Source organism: Anser anser (assembly GCF_964211835.1).
Source record: "Anser anser genome assembly, chromosome: 11".
In the NCBI taxonomy this organism is placed as follows: Eukaryota; Metazoa; Chordata; class Aves; order Anseriformes; family Anatidae; genus Anser; species Anser anser.
In genome coordinates, this window is record NC_139732.1 from 12,335,487 (window position 1) to 12,363,371 (window position 27,885).

At 45.3% G+C, this 27,885-nt stretch overlaps 1 protein-coding gene across 2 annotated transcripts; it reads right to left on the reverse strand.

Annotated features, from left to right (window-relative positions):
- Positions 1-904: 904 nt before the first annotated feature.
- On the reverse strand, positions 905-27,791 carry NUTF2 (nuclear transport factor 2). 2 transcript variants are annotated; one of them, XM_083852041.1, is made up of 5 exons: positions 27,634-27,791; positions 16,851-16,975; positions 13,704-13,775; positions 9,326-9,424; positions 905-1,425 (listed from the first exon to the last, which is right to left on the reverse strand). In XM_083852041.1, exons 2-5 carry the CDS (start codon positions 16,947-16,949, stop codon positions 1,312-1,314), a joined length of 384 nt encoding a protein of 127 aa, XP_083708167.1. In that variant the 5' UTR covers positions 16,950-16,975; positions 27,634-27,791; the 3' UTR covers positions 905-1,311. The 2 variants fall into 2 exon arrangements, with proteins under 2 accessions (XP_083708167.1, XP_083708168.1); XM_083852042.1 differs by lacking the exon at positions 27,634-27,791 and adding an exon at positions 26,871-27,127.
- Positions 27,792-27,885: the final 94 nt, after the last annotated feature.

Consider the following 27,885-nt stretch of genomic DNA (forward strand, 5'->3'; position numbering starts at 1 on the left):
ACACGCCACAGACCCAAAGAGGAGGAGGACCCTAACGTCAGCTTTCCAGAAAGGCCCCTCCAAGTGAAACAGCAGACCTGCCCAGCTGGGGTCCGGGATGCAGTTGGGGAGCACAGCCCCAGGCTTTCCCCGAGAGGTGTAAGAAAAGGGAAAGGCCAGCTTCCCTATACTTGAAAAGCCCGACCTCAGCTAGGCAGCTAAGTCCTCGAAAAACTGGGTCAAATGGCTTAGTCAGGTCTGGAGGTAAAGCATATGTGACTCTGCTCACATGCCATCTCGTGCTGGAAAGAGTAAAAACAATTTCGTAAGTCCCTTCACTAGTGAAATGCTGCCACCTCCAGGGGTAAAGATACATGCACAGCAAATGCAGTACTATCTCCCAGTTCAAATTATAACGAAGGGATAGGAGAAGGGCAACACAGAGCACGCATGGGGCCAGGACTTGAGAGCTGGATACAAACTCCAGGAGGACACTAGAGGAGGTATCATCGTGCATGATTGCTTATGAGGAAAAATCACGATGCACGTCTGCTTACAAGGAAAACACAAACTTCTTTAGCTTTGAGGGTTAACTACAGGCTACCGCAATTGTCAGCTTCGTGAGTTATTTTAGGATTGTGCATTGGTAAAATAAAACAGATGAGACGTGAGGTGTAACCTGACAACCACTGTTAAAACCTGAGGTAGAAGCTTCTGTTGTCACAGCTGCTGAGGAGGAGGGAGGAAAGAAGTTGCTTGACCAAGGGAATACCTGAGTTGCCTTTGCAGGTAGAACTATCGAAGTGTGCTCAGTTTGAGAGTTTCAGGTTCATAAACATTTCCCAAGGAGGCAGAAAAGGGGCATCCAAACCAAGCAGCAGCAGCATCACATACTTGATATCCAACTCATTAAAACAATTTAAACTGCTAAGAAAATCTCATGGTTTTATTGTGTAACGTAGCATTGAAACATCTGAACAAATCAATAACTGGGCTGTACAGGCTGCTGTTCTTTCATTTCTTTGGGTTATAGAGCATCTTGTCAGTACATAAACAACAACCTTTTGCATTATAAATTCTTTCCGAGGCATGCTGGTACAACACAAATTTCTCTTGTCAAATGCAGCTAAGTCTAACTTCCAAACATCATGCACAAGGAACTCATCTAGTGACAATGTAAACTCAGCAGAAGGGCAGGTCACAGGTCTTGCTTGCTCGCGCTCTGCAGTGCTGCAGGTTTGTGTATGATATTTGGAATGTTCCGTGAGTGTGAATAGTATCAGTAAGAGAAGAGGAGAAAAAAAAAAGCACGGGTGCCTCGGGGTCGCCAGCTCAGCCAAAGTTGTGCAATGCTAGCCTGAACATGTCATTGGTGCAAACCCAGGCATCATTGATGTTCTTTAATAGAAATATCTGGTGGAATCCCATGATAGGATCTTCATCAGCCTGTGAAAAGAGAGGAAAAAAAAGTTCAAAAAGCTCTTTCTTGAGAAATGTATTCTAAGAGTGATGATAAGACAACTTAAAAGCTAATGTTAACAGTGATATCACATGCTGTAAGATACCTAGTACCTCAAGAACTACTAACAACCAGAGAGGTTCTGTTCCAAGTTGCTTGCAAACACCTAGTGCCCAATGACACAGAAATCCTGCAATAGGTTGTTAGAGTTTTCTGGAATAATTACAGACTTCTCATTCCAGCAACTTCACACCAATAAAGGCATGCCTGCCTCACTGTGTTGAGGCCACAAGTTTTTTTTGGACCTTGCCCAGGAACCAAGTGCGAGACTATGCATTTTTGAATTAATTTGGAATTGCTGTAGTTTGGACTGATCACAAAAGGGATTTCCTCTGGAAGTCAATAGCAGCAATATTGCCTGAATGATCTTTGTAACGATCGTGGCTCTTGAAATGTTTCCCTGAGCCCGTACAACTGGTGAGCAACATTGTGCTTCCTACACCAGAAACAGCAGGAACGCCCAGGAACAGCTCAGAGCAAAATAATAGCCATAGCTGCAGTGAGGTGTTAATGAGCACGGTGAAATCTTCCCAGCAGTGCCTCAACTTTTGCCTTCATCAATTCAGCTAGGTGGGTTTACTGCACTATAATATAGGGCACTATAATACTTACAGGGATTAGAGACTACAAAATGAGAAAATAGTATTATAGGGGAGTCTAGTTCTCCCATCTGATGTTTACCGGCCTTCTCAGAGATATGATGCAGGAATTAAAGCCTTAATAACAGTTGGAAATCACAACAGAACTTAATCTGAACAGCTCGGAGGACCTAGCTACAAGCAATCCTCTGATACTGACTATCATGTATTCAATTTAGCATTTTTGGAGGATTTTAAGCTTTATTCTTCCAGTGCAACTACTGCAAATTAAGAAAAGGGGGAAAAGCGTAAGAAAGTATTGAAAAGCAACACGCAGAGGAACACATGAAATGAACCGTCAAAATGCTGAATGCTTACTCTCAATGCTCTGCTGTCCATCAAGAAAAGCAAATGCAAAAAGGCTGAAGAACAAAGGAGACTGCTATAAACAAAATCTTTTAAAATATAAGATTCACATGAATGATAAATTGGCTGTGGAACAAGTCAACTTTGAGGAACAACTTGGTAAGAACAACAACTGCATCATGAAGCAGGAAGTCTGCCAGAGCACTGGTAAGATGGAGTGCATGACTGGAGTGTAAAAGGAGCATTCAAATCTATTTCAGAGCAACAACAAAAAATAGTATATGGAATAGTGTCAGTATACGCTGACCCATGAAGGAAAACCAAGAAGGGCGCTAGACTAGCTATTGCTTCTCAGGAAAAGTGATACTGAAATCATTACAAGTAATTTTTTTTTTGGAAACATCAGCTCAGCACTCAACAGCTATCAAGGCAAACAGTGTTAGCAGTTATTAGGAAAAGAGACCAAAGCCCATAATTATGCAACCACATAAATGCACAGAGCACCCACATACCAAATCCTGCATGCATTACTTATGTTAAAAAAAAGTGGTAGAATAAAGAAAGGCCAGAAAAGGGTAGAAAAAAATGATCCAGCTACAAGTTTCTTATTGAAGAAAGTAAAGTAAGTGTGACTCTCCAGCTTGCAAAAAACTGTGATTGATATCTTTCCCATTCTCCCACCCAAAGTACTATAAAACTTACTATAAAACCATGAAGGACAAGATGAATGAGGAAACTACTTTCCTGCAGCCAAAGAATAAGAAAGCACCAACTAAAGCCAGGAGTATCAGGAAGTTCAAGTATTCAGTTCACAAATTAATGAACGAAAAATCTCCAAATCAGGCAAGTGCTAATAGAGTCACTGTTCAACTGCCCGATGAACTGGGCAGCCTTTTGTCATGCTGATATATGCTTTCTTTTGCATTAAGCAGAGGCTCCATAGTAATCAGCACAATGTGAACACAGCAATTGTGTTGGATTAGACTAGCCATCTATCTAGTTCAATAGCAAGTAAGACAGCAGTCACGCCAATTATTTCAGGGGAATTGCCAGCACCATTAGATCTGCCCAGAAAGATGCCTGCCTATCCATCCTGAAGAGGTGGCCTGTGCACAGAAACCTGGGGGTTTGTGTCATTTCTAGCTTCTCCTAGGTATCAACCACCACTTAAATCCTAGTAAGGTCTCACTACTACTTGATAGCTTATACCGGACACAAAGGTATCTTTAAGAAAAGTGAGTAGCATCAGAAGGCTGTGCATTAAGGTTTGAAATACAACTTTGTAAAGCACTTTTTTAATGCTATCCCTTTGGACTAAGCCAGAATGAGTTCATGTTCATTTCAGCTCCCTTCCAATGGCTTCATTTAAACCACTAGAGAATCTTACCAGCTTGAACCACTTTAATTACAACTATTAATAAGCATTTAGCACACTCCCAGTTGCCCTCTGGCCTCCTTCTCTTAGGTCACCAAGGCATCTATTAGAGGTTGCCCAAGTAGTTTTCACCAAATGTGAACGTGCTCGTTACAAACATGAGTGTACATTAAAAATGTACCTCTGCGAAAACAGATCACTGACACTCTGCTTTTAGGGTAGAGTTCCTCAGTGTGTGCTAAGTGCAGCTGCACCCCATCTGCTAGTGCTTTGGCTTGACAGGAGTTTCATCCTTCCTTATGTAATTCAAGACTGGACGTATGAAAAAAGATTTTTTAAAGTTCTTCCCCAAACCCTCACTGTTCTACATATGGCCACCTCGCACAGTGAAGTCACAGAACAGAGGAGCAATGTTCTCTAAAACAAGAGAATCCTAGACTATACTGAAATGCAAATGAAATTTATAGTATGTATTCAGAATTTTGGGAATAGACTACTAACACGTGAGCAAAGACCCACAGTCAAGATACTTGAGATGCTCTAGAAGAGATCGAATAATCCATGCCCATTTGGGATCTTCATCACAGCTCAAACAGCCTCACTGGAACTCTTTACCCTTACTTTTCACTCCAAATTCAGTGGTGTCTGACTCAGAATTTGCATTCCAGATGTGAAGCACAGGCTTTAAACACAGAGGCTTTATTTACCATACAAAGTTTTCCTTTATGTAGTTTCAATTCTTTCATGACAACTTGGAATTAAAAACAGAATCACAGAATCAGATAGGAAGACTTGTGGTTTCCCATCTAGCCTCCCGCTTATAGCAGGACTGCCAGCAGCACTGCATTAGTTATGGCTTTCTTTAGTAGCCTTCCAAGCCTCCAAGAATTTCACAATGTGTCCAGGCAACACTTCTCAGGGTTTCACTGTTCTGAAGAGAAAATTCTCCCTTGTGTCCAGTCTGAACCTCCCAAGCTGTGGTTTGCTACCACCGTACCTTGTTACACTGTCTGGCACCACCAATAGTTTGCCTTCAGGTTGTTGGAGATACTCAACTACCAGGTGGTAGTGGAAGTACCGAACTGCTTTCCACGTACATTGCAGGTGTTATTACCCTTAGCCACCTCCTCTCCAGGCTCACCAAGCTGTCAAATACTGCTCATCGTGGCAGCTTTCTGACCTCTCCCAGTTTTCCTACAGCCCTGCTGGCCTTGAGGCCCACAACTGTAGAAAGTCCTCAACTTACAGAGCCATTAGTCATAGAGTATTACAAGCTACTCTACCTTGTAATCCAAGTTTAGCTGAAAAAAACACTATGGAGCAACAGTAGAACAATCGCAACTTTTCTCCTCATCTGGAAAGAGAGGATTTTACTTTCCTTTCACCATCACCCCACCAAAACCATTGATTAAAGTGCATACTTGCAGCTATCTTTATCTCAAAGGAGAGACTAGTGACTGAAGATAACAGGTTCTTTCAGATGTTAACCCTCATTTAACAGGCTTTAAAGCAATGCTTTAAGTATCCACCATGCATTACAAAAACATCCAGTCGTTTGGGTTGCAAGTTTCCTTTCCCTTTTAAGACCAAGAAACACCACATAACAATTAGTTATCACGATTAATTCTGCAACAAGCACTTCAAAATTCACGCTTGGGTAGAGCTGCAGATTTTCCACATTGCTCTGAGAATGTGCAAACCACAGCCATGCTTCTCAGCCACCACGAGCTTAATTGACAGAAGAGTGAGAAGAAAGCTCCTTACTCAACCAGGACAGCGAGGACTGCAGGGAACAGAGGTAAGGCAGAGGTTAAACGTTGTGGAGGGCTAGCCTGAAGACTTCGTTGGTGCACACCCAGGCACCTTGCAAGTTTTTCAACAAAAAGGTTTGGTGGAAGCCTAGAACCTGGTCATCATCTGCCTGAGCATGACAGGAGGAGAAATAAGTTACCAGGTGAAGCAGACTGAGAACAGAGGGAAATATTCTGGATGAACATTGGTGAACTAGCATCTCACCAAGTGACACTCACTCCTGAAGGCTTAAACTGATGCTTACTCTTCCTAGTTAAGTAAGGATGCACATAGGCAGACAGTGAACAGCAGTAAGAATTGATGAGAACAGAATTAGAATAAGCAGAGGTACATTTATTATCCCTCCACATAAGGATTAACAACATTACCACCTATCCCAACGTTCATTGAAGAGGATCTCACGTTTACTTGAAAATGTTTTTCAATGAAAAAACATTTACTGAAAAAGACAGTTACTATACTGTTTCTGCCAGTGACGTCTCACTCAGAGACGTCATTCACCCTCCTCAAGTGCTCTACTACACTCTGAAGTCTTCTCCTAGAAGCTGTTACAACTTACACTTGAGGGGACTGACATCTGTTCCAAAAGGTATGTTGCATTTTTACAGGTCATACTGGTAATAGCTCACAGGGCTGTAGACTGGAAAAGCACAGAGGCAGACACACATCCTGGCTTTGTCACGGGGCAGTTATGATTTCAATTGACTAGTTATAATCACTCTCCAAAAGGGGAGACCAAAGGATTAAAAAAAGTGGCATGTCTTCTTAAGCATAATGCTGTGGTAAGGAAAAGCATTTGACAATAGTAGTCCTTGGCCCTGTTATTTCTTCAGAACCATTCTTGTACAGCTAGAGCTGAGGCTTTGTGACAATTTGTAACAGCTCACCCCACACTACATGCAGGGGAATATAAGGTTTTACTTCAAGTATTCTGTCCCCGCCCCCCACTAAAACCAAACAAGATCAAAATACAACGGCTTAAGAAAGAAGTGCCAAAGATGCATACAGCTCAATTAAGAATGAGTTTCCCTCTGAACTTTTTGGATGAACAATTTAATCAGTTGAGGCCTCTGAAAACATAAGCATCATGCCAAGAATGACTTTTTAGAAACTGCATGTTACAGGTACTTTAGCCTAATTACTTTCTTGTATTACTCTACTAAAAACATTATGCAAGCTTCTTCACTACAGAATACAAGGCAGGTTTCACAAATAGAGAATTCCAAAGCGTATACGTTAATTGTACTGAGCTTTCAAGAATTTGGCTCAGTCACATGAATAGGATAACTATTCAAAGCAAGCAGGGCTCATCCCTTCAAGCCCTGATAGGGTTGTTCCTGAAAGTCCTCTTCCCTGGGCAAATTTTTCTACTTTTCCTTTAAACAACGGAATTAGAGCTGTGAAGAACAGACACACCGTTAAGAAGGTTACCTTTAAATAAAGCTAAGTATCCAGCTCTGCGTTTCTGTGCTACAGCATACCCTGTTCAACCCAATCTGGAGATGGGTTGAGTTACTTACCAACTCTAGTGAGTTACTTACCAAACCCCGTTGTTCTGTCACTGTTATCACATCTAAAACAGCACTAAGATGTGCTAAAACGATTGCTAACATATGTACAAGCACAAGAAAAAGCATTCACTAACTACGACAGCTAGGTTCATGTACTGGCAGAAGTGGTTACTACACACATGCTAGAGACTTGCTGAATATTTCATTTGTCCATTTGTAACGATGAGTATCACACAAGGCAGAAGCAAAAACTCCAAAAATTTGGACCATCTGGACACTTCCTCAGTGAGGAGCAGCATTTCCAAGCACTGTACTATACTTTTTAAAGCTAAGATGAAGAATGGAGAAAAAGCGATGCTTCTCCTAATATAAAAATCACAAACAAGCTGGATTTGACAGTGACAATAAGCATATAATCAATCCAGTACGTTCTTTCCAAGTAACTAGATGCACTATCGTACAACCTCTGAATTATTCAGGTATGGCTCAACAAGCTGAAGTTATTCAGAGTATAAAAACAGCACAGTAAGAAACACTGCTCCAAGAATTGCTATTTATGAAAAGCTCTGACTGCATCTACCATCCTAATGGCTGTACTAAAGGATGATAAAACCCAAACTTTTAAGAAACTGCATTCGTTGCCTAGCATTCAACACAAAATCACTGCTGCAAGCTGTAACCTGCTCGGTGATTATACAATGACCTTAAAAACATGACTGTGCATAACCAAATGCAGCTGTCACTGGCCCAAGACATTGACTGAAAAGAAGTCTTGGTTGCATCACCAAGTTTTGTGCACACCCAGGAGTCAGACAGATGAGATCAGCATGTCTGACCTCACACCTGCCCTGCAACTCAGTGCTTTGTGGCCACACGTAGCTGTCACTACTCACTGGAGTATGTACGTGCAAGCAGGAGCGAGCAACAAGAAAGCTGGAATCCAACTCGCAGCTTGGAAGCAGGAGCAACTTTAATGAGAGCCAAAGCTATCTATGTTAGGCTTAGAAGTGGATGCCCCCCCAACAAAATGAAGGGGAACAGCTAAGCACGCAGATTCAAACTTTCGGTCCTATTTTCGCTTAGTTAATTGTACATTTGGAGGAAGTCTGAACGCTTTGATACCAGAAGTGACACTGAGAGTTAACATAAGATTAACATAAGAAAGGAAGCCTAAATAGCTATTTTAAGAGAAACCTGGTCCAAAGTAACTCTAAAGGTTGGATGACTTTGGAGTTCTGACTTGACAGCATGGCTGGACCAAACCCTGCCAAAACTAACTCTGAAAGATATAACTATGGCGATTTCATGCTTTTTGAATAAACACTGCTCACTGTGTGCAAGTTCTGCCTACAAGTGACTTCACATACAGGAGGGTTTTTTTTGGTTGTTTGCATACAAATTCCAGGACTTCTTTCATCAAGCAGTCTCATTAACTTACAGGTCTATAGCCCTGGTATATTAAGTTGTAACATTTCCTCAGAAGAGCAGGAGACTGAGTAACTTCATGTAGTTCAGTTCCATAATTTAAACAGCAATGTAACCACACTGCAGCCTGAAATATATTCTGACTTCTTCACAAGAAGCAGCTCTTTCAGCAAGAAGTGTTTGAGCTCAGAGGCAACATTCCCATTGTTGAACTAGTTTTGAATACAAACCAGTGTATTGGACTGCATTAACACCAGGACTGTATTCTTGTGTCTTAAGATAATTAAGATAACAAATGAAAAGCCGGGTCTTACTGAAGGGTTGTCAGCTAACAAAACACATTAATTGAGCTGTGATTTAGTATATGTTACATCAAAGAGAACGTTAAACTAGGTGTGCTTCTGTTGTCCAAGAACACTTGGACACTTTAAATGTAACTGAGGACACTAAAATCTTACTGCAGAGTAAGGAAAAAATTGACTTTGCTAGTGCCTATATACTTGTGTGCATAGTACAAACCACGTTAACTTGCTGGACATGAACAAATGACTGCCAAATTACAGGTGCTTTTACCTAGTGCTAGTTATCTGAAGAGACAAGCAGTTATTCAGCGACCTTGAACAGAAGAATGACATCCCAGTGCAAGCTTACCAGAATTCCTTCCCCACCCAAGAAGTTTCTTTTCAGACATTAGACGATTTAGTATCCTGCAAAAATTTAAGACATATGCATTTGTTACCCTTTAATGGAAAGAGTTTACCTTAAGCTGTCCAACTACCATACTGAGTATACAGCTGTCAGGTGTAGGTTGGTGGTCTTGTGCTGTGATGCTGTGTTGTATTTTTTGGAAAGGGAGGCTCTATAATGAAAAGAGAGCAAAATAAAGAATGGAGTTATTGCATTATTTAACTTGCAAAACAAATCCAACATTATGAAGTATTAGACTATTTTAGTAGTACTACAGGGAGAGTTGTTGCAACTCAACAACAACACTAAGCTGGGTTGGATCACAACAGTTCAGTATTTTTAAAGCACCAAAATACATGAAATATGTCGCCATATACATTAAGTAGTGCCTTTTCCTAGTCTAATTATACAGCGTTAGAGCTCCAGTTCATCTACAAGCAGGAAGATCATATGATGAAGACAGAAATCTTCTCTGCTCAGAACAGTGTTGAAAGAGTATATGACCTAAGAACTCTCACTTCGCTTCTTCCTTATAGTGGCTATAAATAGAAAGGAGTGGTGTTTGACCAAGATCCAGTGGTTGAGATTTGAGTTCCTCACATCCACTTTTCCATTTCACTTTCCTTGATAACAGATAGCATCTGAGGGGAATCAAAACAGTAACTGGCAACATCTTTGCCATTTGCCAGGCAGGAGGGAAGAAGAGCGGGGAAGCAAGAGCACACATTTGTGGAAAAAAAAGCTTCCCATGTTCATGTAGCAGCTACAAAAGCATGTCTGGAGTCAAGAGTGCAAGGTACACACCTATGAAAACATCAGACGGTGTGGAGTGATCCTTCTTTTTCATCTCAGACCACATTCACATTCCAACCACTGATGACTCCAAGTAGCAAACATCGGATATCTAGGGGATCTCAGAGTACTGTCACACGAACATAAGCTCAGCACCATTCTATCAGAAGTTGGATTAGTGCTGGATGCTGTAGGAGTGCCATTTTGGCACAGATGGAGCTCTGAGGGGTCACGTGGCTGTTACCCAGCACTGCACAGGATACGGTGGTTTAAACCTGCAGGATGCACTTTGACTTTGCTCCATTTTCCTGAAAACTTGCTAGGACAGACCCAAGCAAGCACTTAGACAAGTTCTGCATTACCCTCTAGTGGAAAGCCTCAACTTACTAGAAGGCCTAGACATAGGAACAGGAGTTGAAAAAGTGCTACTATCAATGATGTGGAGAGCAGACTGGGCCCTACAAGTATAAGGCTTCATGAAGAACACCAGGAAGCTAAACCCTTGGCTAACAGAGAACACAAAACGGTGGAAGGATCAGGACCCAGGGAAACAAAGTAAGCATACAGAGCAGCCCTCTAACCACAGAGAGACAGGATTCAAGAACACTCCTGAATAAAGCCTGCAGTGTTTCTTCTTGGCTGGGACAGTAATTCCCAACTTACCATGAACTGAAAAGAACGAGCCAACTGGTTTGTAGCTTCCAGCAGAGTATTTTCCAGGGTTACCATCCTGAACTTGAACATGCAATGCACATGCCCAGCCTGCACAAGCATAGGCTGGGACGTTGCACACCTTTCCTTTGACAAGTGGCAGTACTATGAAACCTAGTCTCACCTCTTCACAACAGCTACCTGCTGAGCAAGTCCTGCAAGAAGAGTCTCTTGAAAAGGCAGAGAGGTGAGCGGGAATGAACGCGGCTGTACCCAGAACCCAGCTTCCAGCATTACAAGATGACTGAGAGGAGAGACTGGGAGGAGAAGATGGAAGAAGGAAAAGGCTTCAAACTCAAGAGCCCCCACAAAAGGGGGGTATGAAACCAAAAAGGAGGCCAGGGAAGATGCTGCCTGTTTCAAATACCTGGCTGTCCCATTTTGAGAAAAGGGCCCCAGTGGCTGGCCAGTCAAACCAGCTATTCCTCCTGATATACAGGGGTGGAAATCCCACTGTAGGGTAAGCTGATAGGAAAGATCACTGATTAAGATAAAACTACCTCAGATAGATGGTTGCTTGTGGATACCCATCTGTACTGAAAGGAAGGATTTCTTTACATGCAGAGTACAATAAATGTGGCTGACAAGTGAAAAGCCAGAACAAGCAAAGCTTTTAGTGTCCTTTGAGAACTTGTCTGGACTTTTACTTCCAGAACTGTGGAACCTTCCTTTTAAGCCAGCTAAGAGAAATTTTGCAAGAATACAGTTTTTTTCTGGGTAGCTTAAACTCACTTCTGGCAATGCCTGCTCAACATTTTAGCAAACAAAGCTTGTTTCTCATGCCTCCTGCTATCTCCTCTAGAGCAGCCATCCTTGGCTTTCTCTGATGGACCTAGCAGTGCTGAGACTACTTCCTGCAGTATCCTCCAAACATCACCCTGCCTTCTGAGCTGCTCAACCTGAGACAGAAGCCTACAACATCCAATAAGCTAAATCCAAGACTACCTTATTGATTGGCAGAGACTCTGTATAAATTTGGTTAACATGTGATGCCCAAACTGTAGCAGGATTCTGCCTCCAAGAGATGTGAAGAGATCTCACCAAGCACTGAAGTAGGTCTGAAAACGTTCCATCATCCAAGCTACCTGTCCCGGCTTCCTCCTTGGTCCAAGAAGCTCCTAGAACTAAAGGCTTATCAAACACTCAAGCCAAAACAGGCTGCCCCCCCAAAATGAGAACAGGCACTCTATTTGAAATAACTCCTCAACCCAGTACCCATTAAGACAGAAAGAATGAGTGTCAGCTCCCACTCTAAACTGTAAAAAGGGTACAGGTGCACTAGTGCTGCCAAAGCAATGTCTCTGCAACCTCACCCAACTGTATGAGCAACATCTGGCAGACTGAAAAGCTGCCACAGCGTTGCTGTTACACAGCGGAGATCTTGCTGTAAAAGAAAATCCTGCCTCAATGCTTGAAAACAAGACTGCGGAAGTACAAAATAATTCCAGTACCAAACTTTCAGTGACCTGCTCAACATGCTCAGACACTCCAGAAGCACAAAATAGGTGAACACATTAGGTTAAAACAGCAAACAAGACCCAAGTAGCTCAGCACTGTCAGAGCTATGCTGAAAGACATTAGAGTTGGAGTACGACGCTACCATCCCATAACAAGCCACAGCAGTGGAAGGGCATGCAATAGTCGTACTGCCCTTCTTCCTTACTTTAAGCAGATTGACGTCGTCAGACAAACTTTCCTCGAGGCAAAGAATTATGCCTCCACTGTGCAACAAGCACACAAATCCAGAAAGAACAACTTGCACCACAGACAGGGAAGACAAAGATGAAACACTCTGGTGGGAAACAGGCTGTATCTGCACTGGGCCAGATCCAAGGCAGTAGTCCAAGATGCTGTGGCCAAGCAAATATTTAGTTGGTTGGGTGTCTAAATGGCTGGTAGCCCAGTGGTCTAAGAAACACTTAGTAAACAAACAAGCAACTCTGGAGCTTGAGTTCTCACGTCTCATCTAGAACAGAATAGGTGCAAGCTGTGCTTTGAGGTGCGTGGTATTCTTAAAGGCAATGCAGGCATCTAAATCACAGATCCATGGGCAAATTTCAGCCTTCACAGTTAAGGATACCATGGACGAAAGCAGTGATTCCACAACACAGGAGCACTAACTGTGCAACAAGACAAGTGCCCAGGTAACAGACTTCCTTCTCAAAGTGCAAAAGAGTTGGCCTGAAACTATGCCACATTCTGTCCGATATACCACGCTCTGAGCAGAATGTCAGAGGAGCTACAAAGCATACGCTCCACAGATCTTGCGGGAGAAACTTTCAGGTCGCTCGACAGCTTGTAAGTACACCAATTTTTATAAGAGGGATGAATTTTCTCAAAAAGACAAAGCTTGGAGAAGTTTAACTAAAACACGGAGGGAAAATTTCAGTCTCTATACATCAAGAAGTTTCCTCTGACTTGAAGGGGAACAAGTGGCTTCAAAGTGCTGAACCATAACTATCATATCTGAATAGCTGAGGAATGCTTTATTGAACCTAGGTTCTTCACTACAGAACTTATTTGAAGTTTATGTATTCGAGAACAAGAAGCTCCCTGCAGCAATTTGTTTAGCCTTCACCACAGGCAGATCCAAACATGTCTGCTGTACTGCTTCCTGAACGTGCTTAAAATGTAACAAAAAACACCCTTCATTACTCCAGATCAAGAGATCAGCTTATGAACTATTTTTAATTAATAATGTCAAATGCAGTTGCAATCACAAAATATCCTTGCAAACTAAACGAGTCAACATCCTACCATTAGAGCACCAATAGAACACCCCGCTACATAGAATTAAACCACAAGAAATGTTTTTTGGAGATATAAGCTGGAAGCACAAATTAAAATTTGATTTAACTGCCGAAGTCTAAATCAAATTTTCAGAGGTAACTAATTTACAGTCTTCAGGACTATCTCCCCAAACGTTCAGTAGAGGATTACAGACTTACAGAGAGTTTTTCAACAATGGCTGCTTTGCCCTGGAACTGCTGTCCTTCCCACGTAAGGCATGATGCATCAATCTGGGGGGAAAAGAAAAAAATTCGTGAGCTTGCTTAGGGTAACTTTTAAGCAATCTTTGCTTAATCCAGTCTTTGCTTACTTGGCATGTATCCTTAGAATCTAGCTATTCAGAAACTACCTCAGAGATAGAAACCACAAAGAACAACTGAAAGAGTTTAGAATAATCTACTAGAAATTAAGAACATTAAGATTCGTTATCATGATTCTACCAGCAAAATAGTCCCTGCCTTTGGATCAAAGTTAGCTTTCAGAAGAAAATCTAAAGGTATGGATACAAGTCGAGCACAGACAAAAATATATGAAGAAATATGACAAGGACTTGTACCATCAAGCTTTTTCAACTAAGGTACCAACTTGCATATCCTACTCACGCCCAAAAAAGTAGAATGTGCCTGTAAAGGTTTTCTAACGGACTGCCCTGTGTGGCATGCAAAGATTGAGATGCTTCAGTCTACCTGCTCTTCCACTGTATGAGGGACGACACACACAGCATGCTATGTTGGATGCAACAGCAACAGACAAAAATTTATATTCATTTTAGGATACTTCCTTTAAACCAGAATCACAGTATCCTAACCTCACACCAACATAGCTCTCTGCCTTCTCAGGTCCGGTTTTGAACCCTGACAAACAGAATTAAGTTTTAAACTCGGGGGAAACCACTTGAAGTCTGGCAGCCGCCATCTCCAAACAGCACCTTCACCCTCTTCCTGACAGCCCAAGTTCTTTTTCAGCCTGTCACAGGTAGCTTGTTCCTTCCACATCTTTTGAGTTTAAACACCTCAAGAAACACAGTTCTTGTCTCTTCCCTATCCAATCTTCAAATCTCACTGAAGCTGAGACATGAATCTCATGTCTCAGCAGAAAATGGCAGGCTCTAAAGAACTCCATTTGTATGCTGCGGTAGATTCTCCAACCCTTGTTTTTGATCTACACCGCACGAAAAAGCCACTTCCTTCAGGCAAGCGTGCTGAGCCTGCACAACACAGTCACACCCATTCTAAAAAAGCTTCTGGTCTTCACTGTATCATCGGGAACAACATGGTGCAGCAAGAGCCAAAAGAACAAAGCCGGGACCGGGAAGCAAGAGCATGAAGCATCTCGGGGTCACAGATGCAACTGAATGCAGGCCGGTGAAGATCCCTTGAGCACAGCTTCCTCCTAAGCCCAGACATGTCCCTTTTAGAGGAAAATGGACTAAATCTAGATTGCGTAAACCAGTCAGTTGACAAGAGCATCTGGCTGACATCACCTGCATCTTGCATGCCTCTTGACTTCGATCACTGGAGAAGCAAGGTGTTGGTACCAGGGAACGAGGCTACTCTCTCAAGCATTCCAGTTACAGAATCACAGAATATGGAAATATGAAAAGCCATAAAGGAAGAGGAACCCCAGAACCTGCCTTACTGAATCCACTTCAGCAAATAGCAGGTAAGCACTCTGTGGTGCAGGACCTTTCTGGTGTTTCAAAGAGCAGCAGAAGACAGATGAAGTTGGTGAGGGAAACAAGCTCTGAAACTGCAACTTCACGCCGTACCTAATTAATCTCTCTGCTATTGGTCACCTCCAAGGCCCCTTGCTTTATCAATAATCTGAGAGCAACTGCTTCAAGAACAAAAAGCATCTCCTACCCCAAAACCCCTACAGACAAGTAAACATCATCAAGAGTTAAGAAAATATTTCATTATAAGGAGCCACGCGCCCAAAGGAGAGCAAAGAAGTCACTACAGCATTTCCTACAAAACAACTGCAGGGAAGTAACTGCAAAACAATACAGAAACTTGGTACTCCATTTAACTCCAGCAATTTTTAGCTACACAAAACAGGGTCCCATCCTCCACGGATTACAGACTCCACAAAACTGTCCATTGTCCACAGGTACCTCTGCTGAATGATGGAAGGTACAAGAGCCCCGAGGGTAGAAAAAGCAGTTCATTGCATGCGATGGCCATGCTTCCAGAATTAATTGGTCTGTACTTATTACCAGTCTAAGGATTTAAAGTGTTTTGGTAATGGCATGACAGGAACTGCTTACTGACTTCATATTTAGAGCTGTGGATTAAACTGTGGCTTCCGGTTTTTCCTGCTTTATGGGCTCTGTTCACAGCTTCTTGGTCAAAACAAGGCAGCAGCCTAGCAGATAGCAAATACTTAAGAATCCAAAGAGTAAATGCTACCTGTGCTTGTGGAGACTGCTGAGGTGTAGGGAGGAGCATCAGATGGTGCTCCTGCAACAGCTTCAAACCTCCAGGGATTGGTGAAACGTCGTATGATTCATCGAGCAAGGGTCAGAAAAACAGGACACGCTGCTAGATGGCTTGTAAGACTTGAGTGTCTTGCTGAAACAGCTCAGCCACCCAGCAGCATTCCTCACCAGTAGCAATCAAACTCCATATGCGGAGCACTTTACATATTCTGGAGGCGTCTTCCTCCAAATCTAAAAGCTGATGCTTCTCAGGCCTTTTAGTTACAGGCTTTAATTTTGGAAACAAAGTCTATTTTGCCCCATATGAGGGGCAAAACAAATCAATTATTGAAGAACTTTAAACAGAGCTTAAGTCTAAACCAAGTTTAAACATTTAAACTGAATTTAAAAATTTAAATTCAAGTTACCTTTATGAGGATTAATATAGCATGAGATCCAAGAAACACCTACAAGTGCTGCTAAACAGAGGGCAGGACTCAGAAATCATATCCCACTTGAAGTGAAGAGGGATCCAAGCAAACCCGAGACTGTAAATTAATGGCAAACTAAGTCTAGCACATTTGCTGTGACAGAACATTGTCACAAGGTAGCCTCCAGCCTCTCACACTGCAAAGTCTGTCTACAGCCAACCAAGGGTTTTATGAGCCTGACTGCCTATAGACGAGGCATACAGAGCTCAAAATAGAAAGTAAATGTGTAAGAAATTAAAAAAAAAAACAAGTTCAGCAAGTGCAGTTGCACTGAGTGATATTCTGGAGTCAGGATAAAACCCACTGTCCCATCCTATGTATGCCCACACATCAAAATAGGGAAATCAAGGCAGACAATGGCAGAGGGGCCCTGCGCCCCCCCTTTTCTAGATACTTACATATATTGCTCCTAATTGAGTCCTGTCTGCATCAAAAAGCTGGTAGTAATGTTGTATGAAGCTGGACCCAATCTGCTCCCAGATAGGCTTGTCTCCCATTCTGAATCCTCACTCAAAGCCAGCGACTGTAAAACAAAACAAGAAATCATCAGAAGGATCACATAAATCAGCAAAACACTTGGCTGGTGTACTAAGCACTAGTGAGCACAGACCATCTCAGCTGGCCAAAATTTTCCTTTAGAAGACATAGGACAATCATCTCCTCTGTATCCTGGACTTCTGAGAAATAAAACTCTTGGATACTAAATGGTTTAACTTAGAGCATTTGGTGATTTCAAGAGCTATTTCAGTGAAAGGTCACAACCCACATACAGCAGTGGAGAACAAGAACCAAGATGAGTAAGTGTTACCGCCTCATAGTCACATATTTCAAAAGTGACACCGTCTGAAAAAGTTGGCTAGCTCCTGCTTTCCGACTTGATCTCATTTACTGTAACCAACTGAAGTGTTAATAAGGACAGATTGTAAGTGGCTTACATCACTTGATTTACCTATTCAGCCCCTCACGCGTTCAACCATCCACAGGTCCCTCTAAGGAAGCATCCTTTCAGCAACACAATAGGAGTTCACGCACTCCCACTAGCTATCTCCATAACACAAGCTTACTTTCAGACCTGCTTTCCTCTTGCATGCTGTCACTAAGGCTGAAGCATACTCCACGTTTATCTTTGAACCTGTAGCGCTTTCAAGACATGGTGGTGAAATATTAAGAGTTATCCAAACTAAACGACCATCCCTTTCAACTAAAAGCTGACGGCCTGACTGTTCCCAGCTCTCCACAGCTGAGCCACACTGGGTGTGCCACTTCTCCAGGCTCCACCAAGAGCCACCTCTCCCTATCATTTGATTTCTTCTTAGACTGCAGCAGTTAGCAAGCTACTTAAGGACTCCAGCCCTCCCAGGGGTGCTACCCAGCTTTGTTAGCATTGACTGGTTTTCCTCACCTCTTTTTTTCCTGAAGCCATTTGTAGGATGGGTCCCTGCATTCACCTGGCAAGAGACTCTGCAGTTCCCAATGAATGTAGCAGAAACACAAAGGTACCAGATTTGTGAACATGAGTCCCCCTGTTTTAGAGGATTAAGCATACAATATGTGCCGCAGACCAAGCAGGCTCAGGTCTAGAAATCATCATGCAAGATCAGTGCAGCTCTACCAGTCTGTTATTTGTTTCAAGAAAGTACGTGCATTGTTTTCTTTATCCTGATACCTCTCTAGAAGAGAAAACACTGCATTAAGATCCGAGTTTACTTGAAACAAAGTAAGCTACACTGGCTAGACATCAAGATTTCCCAGCCTCTGTCCCGTTTTGCAATACCTGACCAGGAACCCCCGAGCTACAGGTCTGTATTGCACTGCAAGTCTCAGAAGCATCTCAGCCATGAGATTCTGTTTTAGGACACAAGACACAGTGGTTATTCTGGCTTCCTTCTACAGTTAATCACTGCCACCTGCTTAAAATTTGTCAAATCCCTAACAGAAGTGAAAAACACTCATGGTACCTCCACAGCAAGCATTAGCTGTGCAGTCAGACAAGAAAGCTCTTATGTTTTAGGCTTTGGACTGTTTCAACTTTACTCACACAAGCTCAAGCTGAAGGAGTTTTACCCACCACAGTCACTCCACTAGGAAAAAAAAAATCACAAGTTTACAAACGAACAGGTTGTGCTGATTGCATTCCAGGACTGCCACACAGCAGCCTCACCTGAGCAGAGGCAGAAATCAAACTTCAGCCTGCATTAAGAGATTTACACTGAAAGAAAACCTCCTTAAAGTCACTTCCTTGATTTCAAACAGCCTTCATCCCACACCCCAGAAGATTCACCAGAAGCCCCCGGCACAGGACAGACCCAGACTGTGCCTGAGCAGTGCCAGCACGATTTGCCAACACAGCTGCAGCAAAGATTTCCCAAACAGCAGAGCTGCTGAGGTCCCTCAGTCCTGCACTTGGACAAGCATGCTAGCTTTTAAGAGTGCCCCCAAATAATCCCACTGGAACTACATCAGCACGAGCTCCTCGCACAGGCCCTTTAGCTCTCCCTACAACCAGTAAGCACCGCAGCACGCAGTACTGGACTCTCACTACACACTTGTTAGGGCAGGCCTTGCAGATACCCACACCCCTTGCAGAAGAAAGCCCAGGATCCAGAACTGCAGGCAAGTCTGGGGACTGTTGTGCGCTCAAGCATTCCTGCTTTGTCATTTCCCTGTCCCCGCTCTGGCACAACAACCTCCTCCTGATGAATTCTTAATGTGCCACAGGTTAGGATTTCTATCTTTTGCTGTCGCAACAGCCTGCTTACCATCCTGTGTCCCCTAATACCATCCCTTCTACACCGCAGATCACACAAGAAGAAAAATTAGTATCTAAGCAAAGTCCTAGGGATTGGTTTCAGCTTGCTTGTAGCTGAGAGCCCGGTGTGCAGCCCTGGTTTTGTGCCACGGGAGCCAGAGATGCATCCATGCCCACCGCGTGCTACGGACCAGGCCTGGGGAACACAGCCAGAACTGGAGAGATCACCTCAGCCACAGACATCAGCAGCAGCACCACCTCTATATACCTCTGCTCCCGTTTCCTCACCTTCATCTCATGCCCAAGCCTCCGATGGGTCTTACAAGCAGAAGATGAACCCTGGCAGAGCAGCTTGTAGCCTGTGCCAATCCATGTCCCAGCAAGGGACACGAGCTGGGAGCTCCACGGAGCAGCAGTCCCTGGCACAGCCCCAGGTCTTTGCAACACACGCTTACCGGAGAGAGGAGGAAAGCCTGGATCGCGTACGAGCGTGCCAGCCTGCCGTCTCCCTCCCGGTTCCTGCAGAAGTTTTCTGAAGTCCTCACTGCCCTTCTCCCCTGGATGTTGTGCTGTTAGAGAGGACTCCCACGACTTCCTCGGAAAACCAGGAGTACTGGTATTTAGTTTAAGTCTGCTGATTGCATTCCTGACCTGAAGGTACCTACAGGTCCGTAGCTCACAGTGGCAGGGTGGTAGCTGCGGTAGAGCAAACAGCCCAAGTGAAAAACACTTCTACTCAGCTTCTGTGGCCCAGCACTGCTTCAGCTCCACCCCATGAATTTAGGTAAGTATCGGACATCTCTCCTAAACATTCAAACGCAAATCTAGTTAAACAGCCACGCACCTAACATTGAGATGAACTAGTAAATGGCAAACCACCAGCTTCTTCTGAAATTAAAAAAAAAACGTTCTTCTGAAGCTAAAAAAAGAGAGTCACTCTTTCAAAGTGAATCTTTTCCCCACACACGATACATATTCACCTTAAAAGCTCTGCAATCACGCAAACCTAAGATCAGTTGCATGCTAGCCCTGCAACTCCTTTAGGCCCAGAGACTTCCAGCTCCTCAAGGCACAACAGCCTCACGCAAGCACCAGACGCCTTCTGTTCAATCCTGAAACTGAGAAAGCCTTTAAGACTGGCAGAAATTAAGGAATCTGAATTTTAAATATAGAAAGTAGTATTATGGTTTCTAAAACTAAAATTAGCACGCATGTTTGCCACCTCCTTCTTAAAAGGAGGTATTTGTATTTTGGTAGGTAAAATGACATGAAATAAATTAGTCTAAGTTTGACAAGTCACAATGTTGATTTTGTCAGAGAAGCAAGAACTGAACTCAGAAAATACTACTGAAATCAATAACCCTCTATTTTATAACCTTTTTTTTCTCCCTGTGCCATTCATACATGGTTACATGGTTTTCTTTAATACACTCAACTCTCCCCCAGAATGCTTATTTTCCTCTTCCAATTTGTCACATTTCCTTAGTGGCGGCTTATGTGTCCTGCACATGGAGTTTAGAGAAAACACACAAGACAGGGATGATCTTCTGTGCCACCACACCCAGTCCCTTCAGTGAGATACAATCTTTTCCCTTTACCAGGCTGTTTTAGTCAGGTATGGAATACACTTGCATCGCAGAGAAGGCTTTCAATGTCCACTCCAAAGCAAGGAAGAACGAGCACGCTCCGATGCCGTCACGCAGGCAGACAGCTCAACCAGATCTACCCACAGGTCACTCAAAGTTTGGTTATGGGGGCGAGAGCACTCAATATTAAAACCAGACAAAGACATGGTTTCAAGTAAGCCAGAAAGCACCTAAGATGGAGCATCACCTGTCCTTTTAAAGGCACCTGCTGAAGGTTACCACTGCATAAGAACATTATTGGATATTCTACCTTAAATCCCCACGGAAAAAGGAGATAGTTTCATTAAGCTAATTTTTTTTTTCTCTTTGTCACTTCAAGCCAAGCCTACTTCATCGCGCCCACTTAGGGATGTCACAGCCCATTTGATTAACAGCTCCTTTCCAGAAGCTCGGCAGCGAAGCCACCAGTCCGCTTCACTGGAGTGTAATACTTTAACTCACATCACTCGGTAAATTGCCTGGAATCTGCTCGTATTATAGAATTTATCCCCACCTCCAACACCAGCCAGCAGTCAGTGTTCAAACCGAAACCCAATGCAGCGCACAGAAGTTGCGGCTGCCAGCAGCTTTCCCTCCAATGGGTACGTGCCGACACTGCAGAACTCTATCCCTGCCCTACCGGGGACTTCTCAGCGAGGTCTGCACCGAGTTTTCCTTTGCCAGGTCACACCCTGACATCCTCAAGCATCAGCTCCTGCCCTCCGCACGTCCTGCCACGCTCCCTACGACTCCTGGCTGACGCGGCACCAGGCACATCCCCAGCGTCCCTGTCCCGGAGCCAGCACAAAGCTCAGCCTGGCACCGCCACATCCCTGACCCCACAGCAAAGCTCCTGCATTCAGCATCAGGAATTCATACCTACGCCACACGAGACTTCCCAGTCCACCGCGACACCAGCCCTTCCTAAATGCAAAGCCACCCCCAACAGGAAAGGGACTTCCAAAAGGCCCCACCACGGTGGCATCACTGCCCCATGCTTCTCTTGCTGCTCAGCCTCACCAAATCATCCCAGCTACGCTACCCCACATCCCAAAGCCTCCATCCCCTTCCCCCTTGGGCTGCTCCAGCTCGTTATGTCCTGTGCCACCGGCCATCCTGCTCCAGGAGAGAGACCAGAGCCTGAACTGACCTGGGCCCCACCTGCTCTGGCACGGGACAGACGGCACCGTACCAAGTGAAGCTGCACGACCCAGCACCTGCTGGAAACAAAGAAGGTGTGAGGCAGAGGGGGACTGGAAGAGAAAGGAGACTTCACACGGGCCGCAGGCAACCTGGAATTTTACTAAGGTCGTGCTGGCCTCAGGCGGAAGCCCACAAGACACAGAAATACAGGGTCTTTGTCACTGTCTGTCACAGCTCAGGTGTTCATACCGACACTCATCCCTCCTCCTTCTCTGCCTTGACTCAGGGCATGAGCGATCAGGATGAACACACCGAGACTGCCCCCAGCACAGTCCTTAAGGGAACCGTTTTTGCAAAAGGCCTGGCTGAAAACTCTTCCCACTGCTGCCTTAACAAGAAGCCACGGAGCAATCCGGAGGTGACTCTGTCAGCACGCTGCAGCGCCAAGTCCATCCTTCTCCTCAAGCGGCATCACCAGAGCTACTCAGGGGCGTGCCTCGCGGAAAAGCCACCTCTTTACTTTGGCACCTGCTGACAGACAAACCATCAGATTGCCTTCCCTGAAGCGCAGAAGCACCAGAAACGCTTGGAGAAGGTGGCCTGTCATCGTGTCTCTGCCGTATGGAGAAAGACCAAAGTCTTGTCCCAAGCAGCGCTGCTGTTCACTGCATTATCAGAGCAGGCCACGTGTAAGCTGACTGCTATCAGTCAACACAATGAGGTCTTCTTGAATTCAAGCCTGGCATGCCGGCATTTCTGTAAGAACCATACGTTTTTCCAAAAATGGCAATGAAAACTAATATTTAGAGTAATATGCATTTAGTATTTATGAGCACTAATGAGTAGTGTCCTTCAGCAATTAACACTGTAAGGTGGACAAGGAAACTACAAGGAATCGAAGAACAACCAGCACGAGCAAATAAGCTCAGGAAAGCCCTCCTGATCTGCAGAAAATCAAAACAGACGATTTAAAGAGAGCAGCCTCAAAGCAATACTCTAACATGCTGCTGGAGAGGGAAAATACCACCATCTACCATGCAGTTTCCGAGTATGACTACACTCACTGCCTCCCTAAGTGATCCGAGCACAAATAAACCGCACAGCACTGCACCAAAGTTAAGCTCTAAGACGGGATTCGAGCTGAAGCACACCACGCTGGCAGGCTGTTTGCTGGAAGATGAGAAGATCAGCATAACGACAGAGCACCGATGCTCCCCTTAATGGGTGCTATTGGTCCAGAGGCACTTGTGGAGCCATGGCAAACATCCCCCAAGAGCATCGGCTGCTGCACCCTTCGCTACTGAGTAACAGAAGCGAATCCGGACAATGGAAGAACTCGCAGTTGTTTCGGTTCCTGGTGCACAAGCACCTACCGCCACACGTGTAGCTTTGATGGCTCAGAATGAAAGAGTGAGAATCTTTATACTGCTGGAGAAAAAAAGTAAATAGCCTTCCTGCTATTTCTCCCTCGGTCTCTTTTCTATTGCCACTGAAACACACACAGCCACGAGTTTCTCCTGTGCACGCTTTCTAGGAACACAACAGAACCGGTATCACAGGATTAATGGTCTCTCGAACAGGTAAATCATCTAATACCTACACCGAGAATCCTTTGATAGCAGATTATCTGCCTCTAGCAAAGACATACTCTGTCAACGGAAGAAACTAAGCAAATTACCATAGAATCACTGAATAATTCAGGTTGTAAGGGACTTCAGGAGCTCCAGCCTCCAGCTCAAAGCAGATTCAGCTAGACCAGTCCAGGTCACCCACACCTTTTTATCCACTTTGATCCAAAAGAAAAAGATGATTGAGACCACATAACCCCCGGGGGAAATCTGTTTAGCTGCCTGACTGTCCTCCTGCAGAAAAAGCCCCACCCGGGTCCAACCAGAATCCCCTTGCTTCAGCTTCTGCCCCTTGTCTCCAGCCCTCCAGCACGTGCCTTGGTGAGAAGCCCAGCTCCATTTTCCTGATGTGCATCCTTCGGGTAGCAGAAGGCTAGGGCTAAGCCCCCTCAGGCCTTCTCTCCCCCAAACGAAGAAAGCTTGGGGCAGGCAGAACACAGAAGGCCAATGGCATCCTGGCCTGTATAAGAAGCAGTGTGGCCAGCAGGTCGAGGGAAGTGATTGTGCCCCTGTACTCGGCTCTGGTGAGGCCGCACCTCGAGTACTGTGTTCAGTTTTGGGCCCCTCGCTACAGGAAGGACATGGACGTGCTCGAGCGAGTCCAGAGAAGGGCGACCAAGCTTGTGAGGGGTCTGGAGAACAAGTCTTACGAGGAGCGGCTGAGGGAGCTGGGCTTGTTCAGCCTGGAGAAGAGGAGGCTCAGGGGCGACCTCATCGCTCTCTACAGTTACCTGAAAGGAAGCTGTAGAGAGGTGGGGGTTGGGCTATTCTCCCACGTGCCTGGTGACAGGACGAGGGGGAATGGGCTAAAGTTGCGACAGGGGAGTTTTAGGTTGGATGTTAGGAAGTACTTCTTTACCGAAAGGGTTATTAAGCATTGGAACGGGCTGCCCAGGGAGGTGGTGGAGTCACCATCCCTGGAGGTCTTTAAAAGACGTTTAGATGTAGAGCTTAGGGATATGGTTTAGTGGAGTACTTAGTGTTAGGTCGGAGGTTGGACTCGATGATCTTGAGGTCTCTTCCAACCTAGAGAAATCTGTGAATCTGTAAATGGGGGCACTGACATGGGGACGCCACCCGGTACCAGTCACTGACCTTACAGGCGCTCCATCACTTCCTGAGAAATTCCAGCTTAGCAGCTGTCAACATTTCTTAGTTTGAAAACCGTTTAAAATTTCCAGTCAAGGTGCAAACTTGAAGGAAAAAATAAAAACCACTTCTCTCAGGTATGTTCTGCCATCGTCTGCACAGCAGCTGATTGATCCACAGAGGTTAAAAATCTGAAAATGACTGCTCCGGGCCAATCAGAAACCAATGACTTGAACACAGGCTCTCACCTTGTAATTGCTATGGGCTGCACCATGCAAGAAATTCCATTATGCTAAACAAGCTTTCAGGTCTAGAAATAATTAAGTCTGGGTATGTGCACAGCAGAAAGATGGAAAGGGAGAACAGAGAAGAGTGACAAGGAGCAGACAGTTTCCTTATGAAAAATACGGAAAATTGACATTCCACTTCTCAGTCTTTCTTTTTTCTTCTCCTCCAACTTCATCAAAACAAATGAATGCAGGAATTACGGCAACCTGAAGTATATTGCTTTGTTTACAGCTGTTTGCAAGCGCAGGGCTACTTAGATTACTAAACAAAACACATGGCAAGACTCTGGAAAAACTTCCAGTTTGACACTCACCCTATCTGCAACCTGACAACCCAACGGTCAGAGCGTCAGCCTAGGTAACTTGAAATTATTTATTATTGGCTTACCTGATCATGTATAAAAATAATGTTTTACTGTTAAGTCAGAACAACACATCTGGCAATTTTTCACAGTATTCTTGATACAATCCAGGAGCCGAATTCAAGTCTACAAGGCTGAAGTTGCTTCTCTCTTCCCCAGGAGGAACTCAATCAAGCCTGGCCAGCTTTAAGGTAAGGGAGGAGGCATGGGGGGAGCAACACAGCTGAACCGCATTTTTCTTTACCTTATAGGCAGACCAATGTAACATTTAGTCTCCTAGAAAGAGCAGACTATCAGATATTTCTATCTATCCATGACTGTTATGACAGCTGCTTCAGATTAAGAGAAAACTATTTTTTAAGTTACAGAAGCAGTGATTCCATGTTTCGGTCACAAACCATTTTTCTGCAGCAAATAACTGAAATTCCATAAGGTTTATTCGTGTACAGAAAGATCCTGCAGCAAAGTAATATTCAGCATTCACTTTTATTCTAGATAGATCTTCTGCCAAGAACTGCAATTCGAGCCTTGCAAGTTTTCTTACTGTTCGCAGCAGAAGTTTGGCACATTTAAAAGCAATCACACATTTAAAAGCAATCAGTTGTATGCTTGTTCAAGTAGCCAGCTGTGTGAGTAACAGCCCTGAACTAGATAGCACAAAGGTGCTCACCCCCTAAAAACACAGCTCCACGTACTTTGGTGTGGTGCTAAACGCAAGAGGACCTAGATAACTTTGCATTATATTACCCCATTTCAGGTTTAGCCAAAACTTTCCTTTCTTATTGATTGAGAGCAGTCAAAACATGGAAAAAATCTCCATCATGCTTTATTATCAAAAATCTTTTTATGTGTGAGTATAGCTTGTTAAGCCTCCACATGAACAGTCTTGGATTTTTAGTTAAACTCCAGGTTTGCAACGTACGCCTGGAAGAAAGACAAGGGAGAAAAATACAAAACCCAGAACTTTTTGCGTGGTATCTGCCTACCTACCTCACACTTCAAAACCCACGTTTTTACTCTTCTTTGCTTCCTTTTTCTCCTACAAGCTCACAACAGTTCCTACTTCCAGACACTGGGTACATAGGCACACAGTTTGGTCACGCACAAATACCAAAGCTGTCTGTGATGCTCCAGTATTTGGGAGTTTAAAAACAACAAAGAAATCATACTTAAGAGCGTTATCAGCACTTAGTAGATACTGCAAAGCTGACACAAAACATACTATATGCCACTAACTACGCCACTAACTGCTACACTCCTATTATTGAGGACAGAGACCAAAGAAATCCCAGCAGAGAGCTGCAGGAAGTCATCAGAATTTTCAGTTTTCTGAAAAACTAACGTTAAAGCAAATTAAGTTTCAACTCACCTACTGAAGAACTTGCACTGTTTTAGGGAGGAACACGAAGGGATAGTTGGGAGCCTGGCTGGAAAACAGTTAAGTGGTACAAAAGCGAGCCAAGACGTATTTCAAAATAGATGTGCCGCTGATAATGACGGTACATACAGTCACTTCTCTAGTTCTGCACACTAACCTGTGAAACGCCTTTTTTTCCCCTGTCGCTACCAGAAGTTGAAAGTCACCAAGCGACTGCAGAAAGCACCGCCTGAGCGCAGCTCCTCACAGAGGAGGACCCAAGAGAGGCGTTAACCCGAGAGGGCGGCTGGCTAAGGGAGCGGATCCAACTTCCGAGCAGCAGCTCCGCAGCCGGCTCCCACTGGCCTCGGAGCACCTCCCTGGATCCACCTGCCCTTTGTTCCGGCCGGACTGCGGCACCAGGGGCACCGCGCGGCCCCCCTGGGAGCGAGGGAGCTGAGGAAGGCCGAAGGGCTGCGGCGAGCCTGGGACACGGCGCCCGGCCCCCTCGCAGCCCCTCCCTCCCCTCCCCTCCCTCCCTCCCGCCCCGCGCTCCGGCACCACTCGGGAGCCGGAGGCGGCGACGGGAAGCGGCAGAAGGCGAACCGGCTGCCGGGCGCCGCCCGGAACGGGCTAACGGAAGGAACCGGGGGGGGGGGGGCCCAGCGGGGCGCCGAGCACCCGCCCCGGGCTCCTCGCTGCCTGCCGGCGGGGCGCAGACACGAGGCGGCCGCTACCGGCGCCCCCCCCCCCCCGCTCCCCTGAATGAGCCCCCCCCGGGCAGCTCCCGCCCGCCCCCACCCGCCCGGCACCGGGCCGCGGCCGCCGCCCCTCCGAGCTCCGCGCCTCAAAGACGGGGAAGGTCAGGGCCGGCCCCGGCCGCGGCCCGGGAGCGCCCCCGCCGGCCCCGGCCCGGCCCCGCCGCCGCCCCCCGCACTCACCCCGCGGCTCCCACTATGGCGGCGGCGGCGGCGGCCCCGTGCGCGGCGCGAACCCCCTCAGCTTCTCTCGCCCGCGCTCCCCGCCCCGCCCCGGCCCCGCCCCGCGGCACGCCGGGACAGCGAGTCCGGCCGGCCGCTGCGGAGCGCGCTGGGGAGGGGCCGGGAAGACTACAAGTCCCGGCGTGCCCCGCGCCGCCGCCCGCGGGAGCTCATTTGAATGAAAGGAAGGAGACCGCGCGGCGCTGGGCCCGC